The sequence below is a fragment of the Podarcis bocagei genome, assembly GCF_964188305.1.
Source record: "Podarcis bocagei genome assembly, chromosome: 15".
NCBI lineage: Eukaryota > Metazoa > Chordata > Lepidosauria > Squamata > Lacertidae > Podarcis > Podarcis bocagei.
Genome location: NC_138141.1, coordinates 18,563,200 through 18,587,899, shown reverse-complemented (window position 1 = coordinate 18,587,899; position 24,700 = coordinate 18,563,200). Strand labels below are relative to the sequence as shown.

General features: G+C 42.7%; 1 protein-coding gene across 8 annotated transcripts in view; it reads right to left on the bottom strand.

Annotated features, from left to right (window-relative positions):
* Positions 1-24,700, bottom strand: part of CADM1 (cell adhesion molecule 1) — a 298,801-nt gene that overhangs the window by 54,940 nt on the left and 219,161 nt on the right. For all 8 annotated transcript variants that reach the window (XM_081172626.1, XM_081172623.1, XM_081172621.1 and 5 more), the window contains exons 2-5: positions 14,882-15,028; positions 12,958-13,110; positions 8,230-8,367; positions 6,363-6,518 (exon numbers count right to left, since the gene is read on the bottom strand). In XM_081172626.1, the coding sequence (XP_081028752.1) occupies positions 6,363-6,518; positions 8,230-8,367; positions 12,958-13,110; positions 14,882-15,028 (594 nt within the window). The remainder of the gene's footprint in view (positions 1-6,362; positions 6,519-8,229; positions 8,368-12,957; positions 13,111-14,881; positions 15,029-24,700) is intronic.

Genomic DNA, 24,700 nt, shown 5'->3' with positions numbered 1-24,700 from the left:
CTCGCAAACGAGCACCCAACTGGGAAATGTCACAAACAAGAGTGGCTAATGCTCCAGAAAATCAAATAACTGAACACTCGGCTGATCGTAGTGCCTTTCATATTTACAATAATAGTAATAATAATATAAAACCCCTTTAAATCACATATTCTGAAAGGGTCAACACCTCGCTGAACAAAACAACTCATTTATTTATGTTCAGAAATCTCCAGATGATAAATTATATTGATGTTAATCACTTCACTGCATACTATTGCAATTAATAACTCACCAGAAGCAAACAGATTATTAAAGCACGAGGTACCCACATATGGCTAGCCTCCTTCCTCCCTCTATTTCTTTCTCTTTTTTTTGTTAAACATAATTGAGCACAGGGAATTCTCTTGGTTATGAACAACAAACAGAGGTTACAGCAGCTTCCCTGGGTATATATTTTTATAAACATGCATGTAGACATTATAAATATCTGTGTTCCATTAATTATGACTTAACTCTGCATTACTTCTCCTGGGGCTTAAAAATTCAGCTGTGCCTGTCTGCTTTCCCCTTAGTGTTACATAACAAAGGAAAGAGGAAGGTACTACAAAGGCAAGGGAAGGGGATTACACACACACACACACACACACACACACACACACACACACACCCCTCATGCAAGACTGAGCTTTCCCCTTCTCCTGTTTGTTTAGCTCAAGCCCTTAATGATGCCTTAATGTATTTTGATGCTCCATTTCCCTTTTTAAAATTACATTTACCCACAGCTTCCTTCTCAAGCAACATAAGGAGTTGTGAGTATACAGTGGATCAGCCATCACTGGGGGCAAACCATCTCTTCAATATGCTGCACCAGTCCAATCCCATGGCATAACTAACTGGCTTGTGACTGCCACCCAAGTGCAAAGGCAGCTTCGGCTATGTGCCTTTCCAGCGGACACACATCAGTTTCAGCTTTGTTCTCCTGGTATTAAGGCGATATTCCATTTCACATTACAGGGTGCTTGGTGACACATAAGATCCTGCACATCTCGGGTGTTCTTTGAAAGCATCTTCCTCAACACACACAGGAAGCCAGATTTCTGAGGACTTTTCCACCATAGGAAAGTACCGTCCATAACCTTTAGGAATGTGTGACCGTGGTCCTACCTGGGAGCATCAGAGGTCAAAACCAGGGAGACAAGGCATGCCTACTCAGCTAGGAACATCTTCAGCACAAGTCCGGATGAACTGGATGGGAACCATCAGCATGTGCAATTCTCAGACTTTGATGGGGCTTGTTCATGGGGCATGGACAGTCTTGGTACTTTTTTTTTTTTAAAAAAAAGGCAATGTGCATCCCACTTCTCCTTCTACGTGAAGCAACTCGTGACAAAAGAAGAGAACCACAAACATCCAGACACTTTGCTGCTGAGAAGGGCATATTTTAACAGCTTCCAAACATGAGAGCAAGAGGAGATTGAAAATAACTGCAGGTCTATTCATTTAGCTCACAGGTTTCCTTGCATTGCATGGCTTCTATATTACAACATTTTATACCACTTGTTAAAAATAGCCCCTCTAAGGGGCATACAGAAAAGGTGTATTCAGGATTGTTTTCAAGCCAGTGTCCCGCCTCCCACATCCTAGTCATGATTAGTTAAGGCTAATAATAATAATAATAATAATTCAGAGGCACCAGATGCTCCTAGGCTTCTGACTATGCAGGTGAGAGACAATTGTCTTCAGTTTCACAGGCATGCTTGCACCATGTTCTAGCAACCCACCACCCAGCCTGGAGTGGGCATGTTTAGCCAACTTTTGGTTTCCACTAGGCAGCCATTCATTGAAACAGCCAATGAAGCCACTCTCAAAGTTCTCACAGTGGCATCGATGCGAATAACAAAACAAAACCCAAATCCATAATTTCAGTTGAGCAGCCGCATGAAAAGCTCAGCTTAAATGAAATGCTCATAAAACCTTAAGTTAAATAGGTCAGACTTGTCAGGCGGAGATCTCGCATGCTAACTTCCAACAAAGTGAAATTGCGCTGCAGGAGGCTCTGCTTCTAATGGAATTACTGACGGGTGGAGAACAATAGCTAGGCAGGTATGCGGACAAAATCTCTCCTTGCAAACACTGCGATTACCACATTCAAGGGGCTGTGGCAGACACAAAGCTCAGTCATCTAAGGAAAGGTTTACTATACCAATTTAAAGTTCCCTTCTCCTCCCCCATTTTGCTCCCAAATGTGCATATGAATGGCTTGCAAAGGCACTCCAAATTCAGCACATAACTATACTTCCCTCCCTCTTCTTATCCTGTTTTGTTTGACCATTGCCCTCACAGTAGATTTTTCTCTGATGCCTGGAATTTACCCTGCATAGAAGAGTTAATATGTGGCTTATTTGTCTCTCAACACTAAACAGGCATTCCTGAAATTATAGCAAAGTTGGAGAGGAACAAACCAAGAATCAAACCACAAGTCCCTGTTCATTGTGTGGCCCTCTGTAGCTGCAGGAATCAAAGGCCACTGCTTTGAGACCAGGTGGAGGTGCAGCATTTTGCAGATACAATAAGACATGTTGGAAGCGACCATCAATGGCTGTTTTGAGAATGAGTAGGCATGAAACTTGGGCTGGCGTGCTCCTTCCTCCCATTTCCTTCATATGCAAGGGAGAAGACTGCGAGCTTCCACTTCCGGTATGCAATTCATCCTGGTTGGAGAACTCTGGTAGGGTCAGAACAAACATCTGCCATATTGTTGCAAACTCCAAATGGAAGCTTCTTTTTTCCTCCCCATAATGCGCTGGAAGGCGGGGGGCAGGGATGATCCTAAGGCAGGCCTCTGCTCTTTCTCATTAAAAAAAAGGATGCTCTGCTGTTACATCTGACTCTAGACCTTAACTTAGTACTCTCCTTACAGGTCTTGTTAAGTGTTCTTCATAGTTTCTAAGCCGGGGGGTGGGGAGAGGGAAGAGACTCCAAAAACGGGTGCCAAATTTGCTATGTTGCCATAATAAAGGTCTCTTCCCGATTTAGCTTTCCCCCCTCCCCCGCCTCTCTTTTGTTGAAACGTTAGCGTGTCTGCATATTCAGGACTTTGAGCAAACAATAATTAGCTCACTGCCTTGAAATACCTCTGTAGATAATTTGAATTTTTCCTGCTAATACCTTCTCTTTTATTACAAGCCACTTCCTGCTGAAATTCCATCTCATACTAAGTACACCAAAGTGAGAAAATCGTTCGCTGTGACTGTGCATTCATTGGCGCGGCTCTCTTGATCACAGAGGCAGGTGCTGGAAAGGGAATGGCCGGGTCAGGTCACACGTGAACTGTGAAGCGGCGGATAACGTCCCGGTTCTTTAGCATCCCCCCCCCCTTCCTCAAGGACTGCCTCTCCTCATCCTCTCCACGGAGGCTTATTGGAGGAGATGTGGCCTCTGATACACCACTGAGATGCCAATGCTTAGGTACCCCTTTCTCGGCACCACTTCAGGCCGCTGCCTGCCTGCAACCTAACAGAACGGTCAGCTGGTGTGCTTGAAATGGTGATTGGGAGGGCTACACCTTGTTCTGATTGCGAGTCCAAAAAGCTATTGAGAGCGTAAGACAATTACACCTGATTTTACAAGTGCTATTTCTCTGAAAGGCATGGCGTGGACTCAAAAGGCTGCTGCAATCTGGACATCAGGCAGCAGATGAGTGGGCTGTGCAATTTCTTCTGTAGCCCCATTGCACTGGCGGTACCAAAGGAGGGGGAAACCTAAGCCAAGGCTTGCAGCTTAGTGTCGGCTATGAAAAAGAAAACAAGAGAACGTATTGCTATGCTCCAAGATCACACATTCCTCAGTAACAGGGGTGCCAAATATATTCTAATCCCGCAGTCTGAAAATGCAAGTGGCATATGCCGCCCTCTGGGCAGAGGTTTCACCACCAACAGAAGACAAACTTGTTCATCCAGGCTTTCTTTAATAGGATTCATTTTGATGCTTATTTTGTTTGGATTTGTTGTGTTTTATTATTGTTGCGTGAACCACTTTGGTACTGCCTTCTGCAAATAAGAAGCGGTATAGAAATCTTATTTTAAAAGATCTATATAACCAAATCTATATACCGTTTGATTGCATTGAGATCTTTAAGAGGTTTACAAGAGATGTAAAAATTATCAGCATAAAACCGCTAAAGCAATTCAAAATATTAAAAATAATAATTAAAATTAACAGTGAAAGAGATTAAAAATGCACTGGCATTTATGTGGCTGGATAGGCTTATATAAACAAAATCTACATCATCATGAGTTATTATAAGACCAGGGATTCTAAACAGACTAAACTGGGAGTCAACTTCTCTTGTCGTGTCAGAAACTGACAGAACATGCTCCGTTGGTAGATGGTTCAGTCACATACCTTCTCTGTCCACTCTTCTGGTCGCTTGCATCACATCTATATATATATATCTCCCTTGGGTGCCTCAGTGGCACCCAAAAGCTGTCACCTGCGGCAGCTGGTTTGTCGTAACATTTGTTCACAAAACTGACCAGCCTTGTTCCTAAGCAAGCAGGCAACCTTGCAACAGTTCAAGCAACTTTGCTCATCTCCCTTTTTTTGCCTGTGTGCGCCTGTACATGCGTCTGTCTCTGTCTGTGTGTGTGTGGTTAAGCTTTTTTGATCAGACCTAACAAAGGTGCTAATGTATTATTAAAGCTAATGGAGCTCTACAAGAAATGTTAATGGACATTAAGTTTGCATAAATGAATTACACATTAGCACAGTAGCAAGACAGCTACAATCTGCCAATTTAGGCAGTATCTGATGGTTTTTGTTTTCCCATTATGGGGACATTACTCCCCCAATACTTTTGGGCGATATGAAAATTGTAAGCAGAATGCTCATAATGGAACAACATAATGAAGTAGAAGAAATAAATTAACACAGGGGCTTCTTTGTGTAATGTTATGGTTGAGCTGCATATACAAAAGATGTTTTGAATCACCATCTCCTGATCGCCCTGCTTCATTTCTGCTCCTCTGTGAACATGAAGAGGTACTGGGGGACTGATGCCAGGTTGCTGCTCTTCCTTGTTTTCAAATGAATGATGTCACACTGCATGGGTCCCTTCCCATCCCAGAAAGAAGCCAGCCATTTCTGCCACAATTCTCAGCATTATTTCAGCATAAGAAACAAACAAGGAATATGCAGATGCCAAGGCACCCCGGAACGGTAAGAGACCTCTGGCGCTCTTACTGAAACTGAAAGACGATCAACAATCCAGCAACTGAAAGCAGATCAACAATCCAGCAAGTGGCATCTACTTTAAAGCATCCTGTAGTAACAATTCTTACATAACGGCACATACACTATCAAGACAGGGCAGGATTGAGATACCCAAAGCTTCCAAAAGTGGAGTTCTGTGGTACTCCTTAAAAAGGGGACATATTCATCTTGTCAGATGGAGGGACAGATGGACCCACCCCAGCATAATTTGGTTGCTAACTTGTACTTGCTGCTGCACAATGCTTGAAGCAGCACATAACCAGAACCAGAATGGCTTACCTAAATGTCACCTGGGTAGTTCATGGCTTAGGTAAGACCTAAACACAGGGGTTTCTGCCTCACAGCTTCTAGAGTAGATGAAGAAGTGTGCGGAATTGAGCCGTAGTCACTAGACTCTACTGGCACTCCATTTTAAAAATAATTATATTTTTCATCAATACATTTTTTCCAATTCACTATAAAATTATTTTACAAATTATTTAAACTTTGACTTCCCTTCCGCCTATCCATGGTTTCCTTCTAGCTTTCCATTTTTTCCTGCATATTGCAGTCCCTCCATACTTTCTCTTTCTCACTTTATCTCCATGTATTTTATACTGCTGAATTTATTCTAATCCTGCTAACGTTTTAACCTGTTTGCTGTAATTTTTCATATACTCTACATGCATTTTCCAATTCTCCTGATATACTCTATCTTCTTGTTCTCTTCTTCTGATGGTTAGACCCACTGAATCTACCGGCACTCCAATCTGTTCTAGGATTTCATGTCTTTGTAGACGGCATTGATACATGTGTTTGTTTGTTTTTTGTAATAATAATAATAAACCTTGACACACTTCCATGTTAATATTTAAATGCTTAGTTCACAGGTCTTGAGGCAGCTCTGCACTGATAGCACAAGAACAGATGATGAGAAATAGTTTGTCTTCAAAAAGAGCAGGGAAAGAATGCCTTAAACCCAAATTCAATACTTTAAACCTCTCATTTAATCAAATCAGATAAACAGCTTTTGTATGCTACAACGAACCATAATTGTCTAATCAATTGCTTTGGTCAAGCCACGTCCATGTGTGGGGCAAGGGGGAGGGGAGGGTTGTGACTCTGGTACTCACACATTACATCTAGGTAGTACTTGGTCTGCAAGTCTTTGACGGCAGGATGGTCTACCTGACAGACAACAGCAACCCCATCATCCTCTCGCTTGACCTTCAGTGAAAGGCGACTGGTCACTGTAAACATGTCTGACCACTGCTCCTCTTCTGTTTTACCTGCATAATGGACATGAAAGGGGAGGAAAAAGAGCAGGTAAATGGCAAATGACTAGACCCATGCCATATCTATCCAAGACCATCCTCCATCGCTGCATTTGTGTTGTCGTTTTCAACTGAAGTCACTTCTGCAATCTGTACTCATCTAGTAGTGACTTGCCTTGTTTAGCTTATCTATTCCAGAGCTTCTCTCCACTTCTGCAATTCTTAAATAGTTCAACTATGCATATGCTGACCTATTCATAACCCTCCAACAGGCATATTCTTGCAACCTTATTCTCTCTGTTTTTATTTGCACATTCCTATAATCTGTGGGTGTTTGTAGGGTGACAACACCTGCCTTTCATTGTTACTTTCCTACCTACATACTTATTGGATTAATTTGTGGCACACTGATGACCTGCACAAAATAAAGGAAAACAACTCATTTTTTAGTTGACAAGCAGCTTCTCTGCCTGGTGGTCAGGAGGAAATTCTTAGTCGGCAAAGGTGGCCAGGTGAGTGGATGTTTACCTGCCGTATACAGCAGGAGTGGGGAACCTATGATCCCACAGATGGCGAACTCCCATCATCCCAGATCATTGGCCATGCTGGCTGGGGCTGATAGGCGTTGGATTCCAGAAACATCTGAAAGGCCAGAGGTTTCCCACATCTGGTATATACAGGGATACAGAGGGAAAAGAGGAGAGCTGGTATCAAAGTTAAGCAAACAGTTTTGCAATGGAGCAGGGCTGGCAAGGCCCTTTTTCAAGTCAATCACAAGGAAAGGAAGCCTGCGAGTTCTTATTCTCTTATTCGCTTCCAGATTTAAGGGGGGGGGCTATCTCCTGCTCATGATATTAAACACAAAATCTACAGCGCTCGGCAGCGAGGATTAGGAATTCCAGGATGCCTTCCAAACACTTAAGTCAATGGAGCCAGAAATCCTCCACCCTCTTCCTCCAATGCCACTGCCAAAAGCCATCATCAATAATTAAGAGGGAAAGTGACTCCATGGATTTACATAATTAAAAGTAGTAATTAAAATATTTAAACAGTGGTACTGTTGAAGACCCAGCAAAATACAGCAGCAATGGTCTGAAACAGAAGCAGAAGCAGCCTGTGCGGGGCATCCTGCCAAAGGGAAGCCAATTTCAACAGGCAGCGAAAGGTAAGGGAGAGCAGGGAAACGCCTGGGATTAAAGTGGAAAGGCTTCCCAAAAATTTGAGACGCCTGGCTTACTTGTCAAGGAGGGGTCTATCACAAAACCTCAACTCGTGCTCCAGATCAACTGACAAAGCTACTCCACATTATAAAAAGACCACACCATTCACTGCTCTGCACCCTTCTGAACTGATTTTGCCTGGCTGGAATGTGTCCTTTGCTATGGCAGTGCCTCTTGCTTGCCTGGAGGATGGAGATGGTGTATGTGTGTTAGTGGAGGGGGGACATAGGAATCTCTGGCTTTTGCGTGGTTTGAATGTGACCTACTGGGGGTAAGAGTCACACCTGTTGCTCTGCCCACTTGCTGTCTCTGGTCTCACCCACCCCTGGCATGCAGCCCACAGAAGGTTGCCCATAATGAAATGCAGCTCTCAGGCTGAAAAAGATTCCCTTCTGCTGTTTTGAGTTATTCTCTCACATCACCACGAGGGTATCCTGCTTATCAGCAAAACCATCTCTAAAAACCACAACCACACCATTAAGTTGATTGAGGGAGAAGGGGTCTACCAAATAGCTCCTTGTTGCCTTTAAACCATCTGATCACTGTGGGTGGTCTGCTGGCCAACGATGTGCAATTCAGCTCAATTTCTTCTCCTTCCACTGTGGTCTCCTTCTGGGCTTCGATCCTCAAGTTACGTGGTGGGACTAGAATGAAACAGCATACAGATATATAAAGATCTCAGCATGTTGTTGTCTTTCATGACACCTCCAAGAAACTGAGCATGTGGGATAGCTGCTGGACAGATTACAGGTGGATCAGCATAGAAGGTCCTCTTCAACTTACAATTTTGATTAAGGGAACACTTTGTAAATGCATCACCATCTGCAATAATTCTAACAGATCCAACATATTATAAATGCATCTTTAAAGTAGAACCCTGCTTTCGCCCTCCATTTGAATGTAAATTCCACATTTCCTATTCCAAAAATAATTAGCAAAAAATAGAGTAAAACAAACTAAGGGAGATTCAGGATTTTCACACCGAGAGGGAAAGAAGAGGGTCGTTTTCCAAAGAAAATAAATGAAATGCAACCCAACACGAATAATAGATTCTTGCATCAGAGAGCATTATTACAGAGAGAGTATCTTTCCTTCCTTTCAGGCATGTGTTCAGCACAGCTAAGTCATTTTTTTGTGTGTGTGTGAAATCCAAAGCCAGAGGGTTGAATTGATCAATGAAATATAATCCGGTGGAGTCTGGAGCAGAAGAGAATCTGAAGCATAACCAGGGCCTGCCCAAGACATTTTGGCACCTGAGGCGAACCACAAAAATTGATACCCCCACCCCCGCCAGGGAAGAAGAGGTGAGTAAAGATCGAAACCAGGAAGAAGAGGGGGGGGGAATAAGATGCTGGGAGAAGACCAGAAGCATCTCCTATTCATCAAGAGACCCTCGTAGAGGTGGTATGAGGGGAGTGCTGAGGAGGTGGCAGATCTGGCCTCCAAGAAGAACACCACAGTCATTGGTGCCACTGTGGCAGTGGAAGCAGCAGGGAGCAAAACATTCATTGGAGGCTGGATCTGCTGCCCCTGAGGATCCTGCCGCATGAGGCAGTGTCCTACCCTTGCCTCATGGGCAGGCTGGCCCTGAGCATAACTACAGTATCACAAAGTCCACCAAAATGTGTAGATCTTCCCGTTATCCTCTTCCCCACCTCCCTGCTAACAGGGTGGGTGGGTGAAAATGGATGGGATAGGCGTTTCCCCCCCTTCGATTTTATAATCAGTAAAGACAATGTTAACACAGTTGCCTGATGGTACTGTGTTTATTAAATCAAGCATTAAAATAAAGATTTAAATGGATATTGTTTATAAATGAGTGGACACATTTTCTTCATTGTTTTTGCTGTTATTGTACTAATGAAGCAGTTGCGCGATTCAGGTGTGAATAATATGTTCTGTTCGCTCCCCACCCACCAAAACGCAGGTAAGGAAGTATGCACAAAATGAATTGTGCAGATAATAAATTAGTTGTTTCTGGTCCATAAACAAGTGAATGGCACGGCGTCTTCAAAAAACAAAGGGAGGAGGAAGCACAAAGGTCAACAAGGCATGCAAGTCCCCTGTGGAATAGCAGCTTATGTCTGGTCTTCCCCTTGCCCCCCCACTTGCAAATAAGTCCCTACCCCCAAGAATGTAGGTGGAACTCAAAGCCATGTGATGCATGCTGGACAGGTCAGCCCAAGTGTGTATGTGTGTGTGCACTGCACATATACACACTGCCATGTTGCTCCTTCCTCCGCCCGAATCGTTCAGTCAGGGGAGAGGAGTAACACAAGAGCATCCCTGGAAGCACCTCAGCAGAAATGAGTGTGTGTGTGTGTGTGTGTGTGTGTGTGTGTGTGTGTGTGTGTGCGTGTGTGTCCACAAGCGCACACACTTGCTATCTTAGTTTGGGAAACATGAGAATAAAAAGCTCTCTTAATGCAGTGGTGTTAGGAAACAACTCTCAAGAGTGAAGGTAGCCGAACTTGAAATTCATATTAAAGGCTAATTTTAAATACCTTTTCAACACATATTAACATACTACAAACTGGAACTCATTAAATTGCGGGGGTGGAGGGTGGAGAGGGATGAGTAAGAGCGGAGAACCTATATACCTAATCAGCAAGTGTGATCTCACTTGGTGATTGCTTGTTGCAATTCAGGTTCGTTACTGGAATGTTAGGAGACAGCATTAATCTGGAGCTACGGCTGTTATGGTATTAGCAACTATTATCAGTGGATATGATAATCCCATAGTTATGCCTGTTCTGTAATCTTCTGAACTATGAGAAATGGAATGACACACACACACACACACACACACACACACACACACACACGACAAACTTAAGGACTGGTGTCTGACAAACACCATATGCCACGAAGAAGAGAGGTGGGGGAGGGTGCTTCTTGAGTATAATTTGCAGTAAGGGGTTGAAGCAACAATTTGGCTGCATTTGGGTTCAAATCCCCCACTTTATCACTTGAATATCTTCAGAAGCCTGGACAGGAAAATCCTCTCCTGCGTCATATGCTGGAGAGTTGCTGCTCCATGAATTATACAGAGTAGGAATGAAGGAGTCATGGGGTTTGATTCTATCTATCCATCCATCCAAACAAATGTACATCTGTACGGAGCTCCTTATAACATTTCAGTGGCAAACCTGTTACCATCCCAGCCCCAACTGGGCAATAGGGAGCACAACAAAATAGGGTGAGGGTTTAGGGTACCAGGCATATCAAGGAACACCCAAAGGGGTTGCCATCCATACCAGAGTTTGGCATCCTCACGTAAGATGGGTATGTGCTAAAGCACCCTCCAGAATCTGGATGAGGCTAGACTACAGCTCCCATCAACCCTTGCTAGACTACAGCTCCCATCAACCCTTGCTACTGGCCATGCTGGCCGAAGCTTATGGGAACTACAGTTCAACAGCACCTGCAGGAAACCAGATTGGTGTAACCTAGGTATTTCTGCCCTTCGGAACCATCTCTATTGTCTTTTAGGCACTTGCTTAAGACTTTCTTGAAAGAGGTGATTGTTATACTACTTAGTATCAGTTCTGGATTTGAAAATGATTTTACATTTGCAATGGCTGGTTTTTAGAGATTGTTTCATGTGGAATTTGGATTTTTAAAAAAATATTTTTATATATACACTTGTTTTAAGGCTATTTTTATTGTATTGTAAATTGCTTCAAGACGCCTTATAGGAAACAATTCATAAATGAAACTAATAATAACTATACAGTCGTACCTTGGATTCTGAATGCCCTGGAACTCGGACGTTTTGGCTCCCAAACGCCGCAAACCCAGAAGTGATTGTTCTGGTTTGCAAATGTTCTTTTGGAACCCGAACGTTCAACAGGGCTTCAGCGGCTTCTTATTGGCTGCAGGAGCTTCCTGCAGCCAATCAGAAGCCACAACTTGATTTTTGAACGTTTTGGAAATCAAACAGACTTCCGGAACGGAGTCCGTTTGACTTCCAAGGTATGACTGTAATTAGTAATAATATGGATTTACAGTGCAATCTGATGCACGTTTACTCAGAAGTAAGTAGCCTATGTTCAGTGATATTCCTTTTCAAGCAAGGTGACTGCAACCTCAGTTTTCCTTCCTGTTAATTCCAGCAAGAATATGAAATACAACCTTTAGTGAAAAACAGCTTTGAGTAAACACATTTTACATCTAATAATTTTAACACTTCGGCAAAAGATGGAAGTGTGCAATGGTATATATATGGGGACAATATGATTACATACCCAGCTGGAAAAAAACAGAACTAAGAACAATATAAATATTGCCCATTATTTTACACTGAGAATATGGTCCTGCATTTGTGGGCTACAATTAAGCACACAGAGATCCTTAGAAGCATCATCACCCTGCCAAGAGGTGTAACTTCCTGCACATGCATATAATGCTTGATTTTTTCACATTGTAGCACAGACTGTAACACAGAAGCTGTTACATTACCCATCATGCCCTTTATTAGATAGTCTCAGAACTCTAAAAATAAACAGAGAGGTTTGGAATAAAGCAATGAGTGCAGCCAAGAGTGTTTTGTCAAGGGACTAAATACTCACACCCTAATTGGCAAATATTTCTAACTTCTGTAATGGGTTTTGATAGAAGCTTGGATTCATGGGTGCAAATGTAAGGGTTTGGGGGAGCACAGAAGAATATGAGCTAAAGTAATTGCCTGGAAAACCACAAATGACACTCCAGACAGCTGTTGCCAGGGGAACAGTTATTTGCAACAGCTTCCTCCAGAATTTATGGGTTTGCCCACCTCCTGCCATTCTCCTCCATATATCTGGAGAATGCCTTATGTACATGCATGTAAGGCAATACAAGTGTGTGGTAGATGAAGGCAACTTGGAACACATGATGAAGTAGTACATTTTGCGAGCATGAAGCCAAGAAATCTTAATGTGTGTCTACATGCTGACTTTCCCAGGTACAATTCTGTGGATTAGGGTCCTAAGGTTTTAACAAACAAATCTTCTGGGTTTTTCTCCTTCTGACACTATCTTCATCCATCCCAAGACATGAAAAGGTGTGCTGCTGTCTACAGAACATTGCATGAGAAACAGCCCCAGTAAGGAGGATTTATTTCAGTGCCTGTGTTGAAGGCGAGATGGCTATAAAGCAGGTTTTAAAAATGTCCAAGAATCTGCTTTTTCCTCCCACCACCTTGCCACTCCCAAGTGAACTAAAGATGGAGTCTGGGGCTGACTGGTCCTTACCAAGCACTGTAATTGTCATAAAGTATTCCTGTGGGGGGTCCGTGTAGAGTTGGCAGAAGTATCTTCCTTCATCCGAAATGGAGACATTCGTCAGTGACACTCTGAGCTCACTGCTAGAGAAATTCACTAACTGAAACCTGCTGTCCTTCAAAGCTGTGGAACAAAGATACAATTAGAAACGGCAATGTTATGAGACATACAGTGCTTCCCTCCCAGAGAAAACAGTGAAAACCAGAAGCCTGGAGAGGTGGCAGCAGCGTTGACATGCAGTAGCAATACCACCCTCTTTTTCACATCCTGTTATTTTGGCTCATTATGTTACAATCTGGAAATAAACAATACTAGTACGCATCAATCAATACAAATAACCTAAACAAAAGCTCCATATCAAGTACTGATAATTACTCTCCCCCTTCCTGTCTACTTGCTCAAAGCTGCAAAAAGCCTTTAACAAATGAGCTGCTACAACATACAGAGCCCCGTTTCCCAGGCATTCCCAACCTGATGCCCTCCAGATATCTTTGACTGCAAGGCCCATCAGCCCCAACCAGCATGACCAATGACAAATTGGGTGGGGAGCAATATCTGGAGGGTTCCAGGCTGGCAAAGGATAGATGGACGGAAAGCCCATGAACAGAGATTTCACAAGTTAAACTTGAGAAGGTTTATGACATGTGGGGAGAATGTTTAAGCAAACAACTTCCAGCAGAACTTTGGTTTTGCCAATTCATCGGAAACATTTAATCAAGCAACACAAAGCTGGAGAGATGCATTGCAGGCTCTTCCAAGGTCCAGAAGTTTCGAAAGTTAGATAAAATATATTAATCAAATAAATTGTTGGAAGTTTTCTGATGTTTTTAATACAACACCAAGTAATTTCTGGGACCAGAAGAACATGCATCAGTTCAAACACAGGCATATTCCTACTTCTACTAACCCCTAACAAATCTACTACCTACATCTCCCCCACCTATCCCAACATATCAAAAGAATAAAGAGAGGTGGTGGGAGAAGAGCACCATTCGTTTCTTAGCTCTTCATTCCAAGGGCTAGGTAATATACCTCACCAGCTCCTCCATGATGCCATGTTTCACTATCAGCCCTTTTGTTAGTCTCCAGACAAATTACGAAAATGTCTCCAGGTTTCCCCTCCTTGCTTAGGGCACATGGCTGTTTGCAGAAGGATATCTCTGCCCCATTATTCCTGGCCTCACCTAATGCATGATTTCCAATTTTGAAAAAAAATGTGTCCCTGCAAAAAGAAGCACTCAGAAGAACCAAGTTTTGTGGCCTGCTGACATATCCATGTCAATTTGCTCCAAAATATTAGGGACCATATTGTTCCTAACTATAAATGCCATTTTAAAAAGGATGGGAGACAGGGCAGTCCCAGGAGAAAGATGGCTTGTGTCTACTAACCTTGGGCTATAAACGACCCCGTATATCTTAGTTATATTTTCCTAGAAAGTAGGCAAAGATTCCAAGAGCACTCAATTTGAATTATAACAGCGTCTCTTATTGGTAAGGTTTTAAACACATGTTCATGACTATCCTAACATCATTCTTCAGTTGGATTAAGGAAGGATTGGCTTGAACATTCCAACCACCGAGCCAAACACATCTCCTTATCCAATGGTAAGCACATCCTGCTTTGCCCTATTCGATTTGTTTGTGTCAACTAAATATTTTGGCACTTAATTGCAATTCAGAGTGAATTACTGTGGTCAATTCCTCTTGCACTGCAAGATGGTCTGACTCTTAAAAAGGTCTATAGCTAGTCTTTCCATTAAAGCAAGTGATTATGATTGCCTGCCTTTGCCTACTTACTGAAGAATTGACTAAACCTTTAAAATGTCTGACATTAAATTAAAAGGAGCCCTCAGCAACCTCTTTATCAAGATTTGCCAAACAACACAGAACTCACGTCTGAAGTCTCTGAAATAAATCGTCTGTCTATTGGGATTCAAGAGCTGAATCACGGAGTCATCACTGTTTCTGACTTTGCAGCTGATGGTGGCAACTTCCCCCTCTACGACGGTCACATCTTCTGTAACCAAATTCTGTCCATCACCTTAAGATGTTAAAGAAAAAGAAAAAGAAAAAGACAGGACAGGTCAACTCACATTCAGTCAATATGGAAGCCAAATACCCTCTCACCCCCCCGCAAATGCAGCAAATTAGTTGTGAATTGGACACATGAAGACCTGTGGTTAAGTGAAGACATGGTGCACAGTACCCCTGACTAACACTGATTTGTCAGTTGCATTCACACACACACACACAGACACAAACTCTTTTGCTGGATGGGGTGAACAGCAACTTGCCTCAGGGAAATATGTGGCAGGAATGCTTGCCTCTCATGTCTGGCACCAGGGCCATCTTACCCATAGGCGCTAGGGGTGCGGGGCACCTGGGCGCCGGGCTCTCAGGGGTGCCAGGCCGAGAGTCTGGGGCTCGAGAGTTGAGTCTGGGGGAAGAGCCCACCCGTCGGTCAGAGCACTGCAGTGGGCTCTTCTGCGGGTGGCTCTGTGTCGTGAGTTTGGGGGTGACTGAGCCAGTGAAACACTGAGGCAGCCAGCTGGCTCCGCCCTCCTGCGTGCCTGGGACTGGGCAACCGGGGGGCACCGAGCAAATCTTTGCACCCCGGTGCTGCATATGCTTAAGACAGCCCTGTCTGGCACCACCTCTCCCTGCAGCCATTCCCTCTGCAATGGTCTTAGACTAACAACATGCTAAGGAAGTAGTGGAACTGTGCAATACTTTATCATATTGGTATTTTAAGGCTGCCAGTAAATCAAAACTCATTGAAAACTTAGTATCTGTTGCATTATACCAAACAACCTAAACACACCAAGGACAAATTCTCATAGTGTCTTACTATAAGGATTATCACCTTCAACATTTTGGATATTAAAAGCTTCTCCCAGCTAAATGATTACAGCCATTTTATCCGTTGGAAGTTAGAAATCTTAAAAGAGCAAGTAGGACCCTTTCATAAGAGACTGCTGATTAAAGATTCATATTCTAATTCGCTATTGATTTTAGATAAAATTTTAATTTATACACTACTTAACCAGACAAAAATGGAGTTCAAAGTAGCTCACACAACACAAATTCAGTTCATTATTTGTACTTTCCTTTCAGCAGATGCATACATTACACACCTGATAAGTACCTTGTGTGCAACAACAGCATCCTAAGGCAGCTGTTCTGCTTTAAAGAGGATGGGGGCAATTGGGACCCCTCCTGTTGCGCATGCCAGGGGCTCTGATGACACACTAGTCACCTGTGGCAGAGCAACACTTGCTGTTTGAGCAGAAAAGCAGCTCAGCAAATCAAAGCTGAACATGTTAAAACTGGAGATGTGCATGTATGGGCCTTTCTAATAAAAACCATATTCTCAAGGACAGAACTATTAAATGCATTGGACACCACAGATATCGCTGGAAAAGCTTCATTAGAAGAATGAGTGGAAAGACAGACACAGATACCATAATTATTTTGCTAAAAATAGGAGATGCTGCTTCTGGAGACAGGCTAAATCTGGAAGCACCTGAAAGGTAATCCCATCTGGCTGTGAAAACATAACCCCTGGGAGAGACCTCGGAGGGGTGGGCGTGAGACGAGCAGATCTCTTCTTGAGACTTAAAAACAAAACAAAAAACCCCAACAAGACATGCATATGAGCAGGGGTGCCAACTTGAATAAAATAGGGGGCACAGGTAAGCACACACCATTTGAATGGCAATGCCCACCAACTTTGGGGGGCCCGGCCCTCTCAAATATTTTACTGGGGTTGAGGGGACCTTGGCTCCTATGCATATGAGAACACATATCTTCACACACACACAAATATCTCAAGCACCACAGACTGAAAGATCTAAAACAAACCGATTAACGAAGTTGCAGCAAAACACAAATCAAGGCTAAGGAAGGGGCAGAAGAGTAGAGAGCTCATTTCCAGGGTGCCACAGCTTTTAACTGTGTGTCTCAGCGATGGGCTAAAAGGCAGAAGGTTGCACCTCACAAAGCATTTTTGGTTGGTCTCTTTTAGTTACCGCAGCCTTCATTGTCTGTGCCTCATTTCCTTTACTATGGAACACAGACCTTTATGTAAATGTGCTTTTACACTGGGTACATTCCTTTATTTATTTATTTTCATTCCAGCAGTTTATCGAGGACCCAATTATGCACTTCTAGACCTAGCAGAAACTGCACTGACTATTAAGTACCCTGTTTACGGCTCCCTTCTTTCCTGAAAGCTCTGCACATTTTGCTGCAGAAGCCCAACTCTGTGTTCACGGCAGGAATCTGTCAAGTCAAAAAACTCAACAGCCACCACCTGCCTGTTAGCGATGGGCCTTATGTAGTCACTGAGTAAGATTTTCAAATAAAAAGGGGTCAGGTATGCATTGAAAACTGCATTGGGGAAGTTGATCGTTTTTCTCCCTCTCATAACACAAGCACTTGTGGTCATCCAATGAAGCTGATTGTTGGAAGATGCAGAGTAAATAAAAGGAAGTACTCATCAAGCAGCACATAGTTAAACCTATGAAATTCACTCCCCATAGGAGACAGTGGAACTCACCCCCCATAGGAGACAGTGATGGCCACCAACTCGGATGGCTTTACAAGAGGATCAGACAAATTCATGGAGAAAACGGCTATAATGGCTACTAGTTTCGATGACAATAATGCAGCAAAATCCAAGATCACAAAGAATTTCCTAGAGCAGACATATTTAATTTTTTTCAATGTTCATCCCAAGCAATAGCTAAGGACATCAGAAGAGACCTACAGTCCTTGATAGCTTCATTTCCCCGTTATAACACTGGAGGCAGTTGGGGGGCGATGCGTAACCCCAGTGGAAAAATTTGGACATCCCCAAAGTTGTTGAGCTTTTTAAGGAAAACCCAAAAGCTTTATTAAGACAACTTGGGAAGGTGTTATGGTGCGCTTACTATCAAGATGGAGTGGGTGGGATCAGTAAGGCATGGGAGCTTCCTGCTCTTAGAGGCCAAGTGCAATAGATACATTCGACATGACAGCTTAATTTTCCAAGGCACTTCCCTGTTTCAGCCTCCCTCCCTGTACACAGCTGAGGAATCACCACCACCGATGTAGCAATTGCACTGAGCACAACGACTGGCGTGTAGTTGGTACCAGGCTACCCAGTACATCAAAGCCAAGCAAATTCTCAAATCAAAGGAACCAAGATTAAATTTATACTTTGCTGGCAGCAGGCAGGCACTGAGGAAGTACGTGCAAAATATTTGAGGGAAAACTTATCACAAGACATTGCCTAAAACAGAGTAAAAAAGGTAGCTCCATCTGATTGCACTTGTTTTCAGAGCCCAACTTCTACTTACTATATTTAAATCAGCAGGTGATGCTTTGATAGTCCAAAAGCAGAGAACAAAATAAATTCTTCCATTCAGTTACCCAGTGAGCTAGGTAATATTTTACTGTCAGAAGCTCTGAATTCCCCCCTCCTACACCTTTTAATGAACTGAAGCCAGTGTGTCAGCAGCAATATCTAGGTTAGAGTATTAAACAATGCAGAAATGGGGGGTGGGGCGGGGGAAGAGAAGCACAGCTCTGCATTCTACGTTCTGCATACTGCCGCTTCTGCTTCTCTCGCTCCAGTGTAGCTTTTGAGCCAGCTCAAAGACACCAAGTGCAATCGTCTTTCACTTGCTCATGGCATGAAATAAATAAAAAAAAGTACAAACAACTAGGAGTTAAGGAGGAAAAAGGTAAGCAGAGTGATGACTATATTGGGACAGGTGAGAGATGGAAAGTAGATAAAGGGTCCCCCAAACAAAGTAAGGCGACACTTGGCTGAAAACACCATCTATCTATGCATCCATTCCTGTGCCTATATAAAGGAGGAAACTATGCCTCCACTAATTTCCTCTCACAGGTGCCCTCTAATTCCCTCCTTCCATGAAGCAAATGGCAGCTTTGCTCTTTAAAAAGTTATTTCAAATCAGGAACACAATGCAGAGGAAAAGGTTAAAAAGCCTACTCTCCAACTGCCATAGCCCTAATCCTATTCCCCACACTCCCAGGCGTGGAACCTCTGTGATTACGGGCTCTCGCCCTTTGTCTAGCTTTGTTTTAGGATTACACAGGAAAGCATTTGAGTCCTTGTTGGTGTTTGCCTTGCACAGGGGTCAGCAAACTGAGGTCTGCGGGAGGGATCAGGCCCAACTGCCTTCAGGATCTGGCCCGCAGACTGTCCGTGGATCGGCGTGGGGATTCTGTTTGTTTGGGTTGCACCATTTTTTTCTGCGCCATTTCCACCCCCTCTCCCTTACACACATCGCAGCTGCACCTCCTCCCTCCCTCCTCCTGGCTTCTCCCCGCCCTGCCTACAGAAGGAAGGGGGCTGGGCTGAGCTGGCTGAGCGCCATTTTAAGCAGCCCCTCTCCGGAGCCAGCCCTTTTGCACTGCTCATCTTCCCTCCTCGGTCGTCACCACCGCCCTGGTGCTCCTGTCTGCCTCTCCATGAGAAGCAGCAGCAGCAGCGGTGGTGGTGGCAGCCCCTGGGAAGGTAAGCGCAGCAGCTGGGGCTGGGGCTGGGGGCTGGGGAGGAGGACTACTTGCCCCCCTCACCTCTTCTTCCAGCTCCCCCCCCGGTGCCGCTACTCCAGCCCGTCACAAGGTCTGAGGGACAGTGCACCAGCCCGCGGTTAAAAAGTTTTTGCTGACCCCTGGTCTTGCAGCACCTACTACATTTTTTCAGTTAAAGATACTGTTAAGCAACGAAAGCATTGGAAACACAACATTGGCGGATGAAAGAAATTAAACAAAATGAATGCACCCTCTTCAGCTATATGAGGGCGGGGAATGAACAACCCTCCCTCCTCAAATATTGTGCCTCAGTAGAGGACTGGTTTGAGCCAAATTGCCTGAAGTCATCAAGAAGAGACAGAACTCAACCTGCCCACTAATGAATGCCCTGGTATGTTTTTGGAACCTGTTTCACACTTGTGGGATTTCCTTCACTTGGAGACTCGCCAAAAGCTAAGAACATTTTCGGAAACAGAAGACTGTATCATTTCAGTTGACTTCTACATGTCAACAAGGAAAACATTTTAATGACTCATATTTTATACATTAAGTGCAAATGTTTGGTCAACCAGAACAAACCTGTAAGAAACCTGTGGCTTAAAAAAAATAAAAATAAACATCATGTAACATTTAAGCAGAACACCAGTTTTAATTCTACACTTGATTTAGGCTAATCTCTCTTACATCAACCAAGCCAAAGTACTATGGAGTACAGAAAGACTTTGCAAAGGCACCCAAACTACTGTGAGCAGATATTAATCTGCATGCCATCAATATTCCAGGCCACGAACGTCTAGAGCTAATAAAAAGAAGTACTCTACACAAAGCTTCTATTAATTGATGGAATTCGCTGTCACGGGATTTTGTGTGGTTTAATAGTATAACTGTTAAACAAAACAAAATACTTCACAAATTTATGGAAGAGAGGTTTGCTGAAGCCTATTAGTTAAGATACTACCTGCATAATTGGAGTCAGTATGCTCCTGAATGCCAGTTGCTAGAAACCACAGAAGAAAGGTCCTGACTGTAGGCTTCTCACTGGGGAAACTGGGTGGTCACTGTGAGAACAGGATGCTGGACTAGATGGGCCACAGATATGACCCAGGAGGCCTCTTAATGCAATGGAAACCAGCACTCGTAATCACCCAGAATTTTCTAAAATGTCCTATCTCTGTAGCCAACTCAACAACAATAATTCATTTATATATTGCTTATATGCCAGAATGGCATCAGAGCATTTTTCAACTTTAAAACCAATCCTTAATTAAAATGCACGATTAAAAGGAGCTATTAAAAAGTTTAACAATTAAAACAGTTAATAAAACTGCAAGTTTGGTTCAGTGGAATGCTTGCCTAAATGGGTGTGTCTTCAGGAGCTGGTGGAATGGCAGGAATAATGGGACCTCTTTTATTTCAGCAGGGGGAGCATTCCACAGCACTGAAGTCCCCAGTGAAAAGGCCAATGATTATCAGGCTGCAGCAAAACTAACCAGGTTCCATAGTACTCTCACAAATGTAGGGCTGCGTAGAACCTAAAAAGAAAATCACATTTGTTTTGGGAAGCAGCACAGAACTGATAGTCGGATGGCAGGGGCCAAAGACGGAAATCACTATTATCTGCCTAGTTTGTGAACTTGGGGTGGGGTGGGGTGGGGGGGAGAACTAGCTGGTCAGTGTTAGAATGCTGAACCAGACCGACCTTTGGTCTGATCCACTACAGCAATACCTATGCTCTTATTGTTCACAAATAGAGAGGAAATAATTTATTCAATATAAGGCTGCAGAACCCATAGACACATTCTTGAGCAGAGCAAGAACTATCAAATTAAAAATACTGACTACTGCAGAAGGAAAATGTCTGCTGGAAACATATTCCATATTTTTTTCATAAACACGGCGCTCCCGACAAATTAAAGTCATTAAGATTTGATTTCCATCTCAGCAATTATCAGCATATTCTTTTTAACATTTACTTTAAGACAATCCTATCTTTCAATTCATTAAGCTCATTCTCCCATTTACGAAGTTCTATATCAAATCAAAATCCTATTTGAATTAATAAGAATTATGGGGAAAAGTAATTTAGAAATAAATGATCTGAGGTTCAAACCACTGAAGCTTTTGATTATGAAATACTGTACGGTTAAAACTAACCAAAGGATTTCTGCAGGACCCTCACAATGAAAGATGTGGATCACCAATGCGATGGCATATGTCAGGATGCAGGAGGGGTCTTCAGGTCCTCAAGCGCATTAATGGTGTTCTCATTTAGCCCACAAAGGCAGAGCATTCTACCTTCATAGGTACACTGGGACACTGAATAGGAATTAAAAAGCCTTGCTTGCTTTCATGGAATCTGTTGTTCCCAGCCTGCACTCTAAGCATCAAATTAAAACCCACAGCCACTTTGTCAGAATTAAAAATGATTAAATTGTATTAGACAGATCTGAACCAGACAGTCAACATTATAGCCAGCAGCACTCTCTTATGGGTGCTACTTGCTAAAGGAAAAAATCAGCATTATTAAACAGACAATGTAATCATAGTAAATAATATTGTCAACTGGGCTACATTTTCATTTAACTCTGTTAACATTTCACTTTACTGCAATATAGAGAAACCATACCTAACAGAAAATTGAGTTTCATATCCTGAAGACTAGGTGTCAGGCACTGAGGGCTAGGGACTAGGATATGAGTAGACAGGCCACGAGAATCCTGCCCTTTTCACCACTTGCTTTGGGACCTGTAGCTAGTGGTGCAGTGAAGGAAGAGGAAGAGGGAGCTCTGGAATTCCTATTGTTTGTGACAGATTAGGAGAGAGGATGCCAGAGTATGAGAAAAGTAGCTTAGGAAAGACTAGATACTTCCCCTTCTTTTCTTTGGTGGTGGGGGCCCTACTTCAAATGGTAACCCTCCTTTTGCAGGATTGTTGGGCTTTTTAATTGAAAGGGGGAAATTGCATATCTGCTTACTGAAGATCTTTTGTTAAAGCTCAATCTGTTTTACAACTTGAATTTGTTCTGTGAATATTATACTCTTCTGTTGTCAGGTGAGCCTAATAAACTGGGTTTCATGCATGGTACTGCTGCTCTGTAAGAGGGGTATCGCATGCTTGCTGTATATAGATCAACACAGCTGTTTGGATTTTGGGGCTCACCTTAGAGGAATGGCTAAGGTGGACATCATAATGAGCGCCTGCACTTCAGAATTTACCTACCTGCAGCAAATAAATTCTCAAGTAAATATTTGCTGGATCAGAGGAAACTCAAGGGAGCTGAAGTCTAAAGGTAATTCCCAACACTTCATAGTTCCCAGATGCAGACTTGGCCTTCAGGTAAAATAGCTGGAACTGAGTGGATTCAGACAATGACACACAATAGCATTTTTAGCCATACTATGAACAATAATTCCACACAGCAGACTGCTTGGCATGAATTTTACCCACCCTTCTTTCTTAAAACCACAACCCCCAATCTTCTACTGACTCTTGTTAGTCCTCTATCCTCTCCCACTAGCAGACTAACACTTCTGTACCATAAGGAAACATGCAAAATCTTCTGCCCAAACCAGTGTCTTTGATGTAGTATTTAGGGTCTGTATTTGCTACGCACATCAAAAGCATTCACGGGAGAAGATTTCACACATCCAGTTAAGAGTATGGGAGCAATTAGGGGGAAGAGCTGGCAATAAACATGTAAAATCAGTGTGTCAGAAAGAGTCTAATTAACCAACACAGAATTCTGTACCAGCATTTTCTAGGTTCTGCTATCCAGCTTGGTAAACCATTTTAATTGTCAGCTAAAGGTTTCTCTCGACTCTTGCCTCTCAGCCTAATGATTCAGGAACAGAAGAGCCTGCCTTATACTGAATGATACCATTGGGTCACCTAGCTCCATATCGTCTACACTGACCACCAGCAGCTCGCCAGAGATCCAGAGCACTGGGACTTTTTGCATACAAAGAAGGAGCTGTAACATTGAACCAAAGCCTTTTAGATGGGCTTTAGTCCATACCTGCAACATCTAACCTGACCTAGAGAGTAAATGTGGGCAAAAGAGGAAGAGAAGAAATGGGAACATGAAATGTCTTGGTGTCTCTAGAGAATTATAACAAACTTGTAAGAGAAGCAAATTTGGGGAGAGAACTGAAATGTTTCTGATTGATATTCATGATGCACAGATTTTTCCTCAATTAAAGTTAATTACCCACAAATGGAACACATAATAATCTGTGTGCTTTCTTCTTTTTTATTATTAATCTGCTATTGTGATGTTTAATGTTAAGTTAGAATCCTATCTTGCAAGCTTAGATATCCACTATATAGGCTTTCTGATTAGTTTTAAATTCCAAAAGCTTTTTAACTATGCAGTTTAAATATGTAAGCCACATAATAGACCATAATGGCTCCTTTGGAATCATTAGAACACATAGTAAATACGATGCAGCATGACAATAGTTTAAATACACACTCAGATGATAGCTTTGTAACAAGTGGATACTTTGCATTCTATCTGCTAAATGGGCACTTACATATAGATCATAATAATATCTCCTTGACAACAGTTAAGGTCTATTGTCTCAATTTATTGGCTCAGGAATCTTCTTGGTTGGGTATGGTGCTCAAAACAATGGGACAAAATAATACAAAATAAGTGATGTTAAAATAAACTCAGGAAGCTGCCAAATCTTGGAGAACTCAGCACTGAGTGGATGAAATACCACTCCTTATTTTTGTCTATAATACACACAAAATGCTGGGGGGGGGGGACCAATGAGAGAGTCTCCTCTCAACACTTCTTAGGGCCTCCTACAACTTTTCATTTCAGGGGCAAATGCTGATGCTTGATGCTTCTTCAGTTGCTCATAATGAAAGTGAAATTTAACATGGGTTTTTTCTAAATTTCCATTTATGGTAGCATCATCATAGCTGAACCATCCTAGCTAAAGCACCAACAAGGGGGTTTCAAAAGCATTTGGCTCCATCAATGGGGAAAATAATTTATATATGTCTGCCCAGCAAGTTATGGCACATCTGACTGGTATGGAGAGTTTACACTGATACAGACTGCTTCAAATCAACCATGACCCAAAATTCATAGTTTAGATTAAAATCTAAAGCAGTTTAAGATAATCAGAGTGACAGGAAATTAAGGATTTTGTTATTA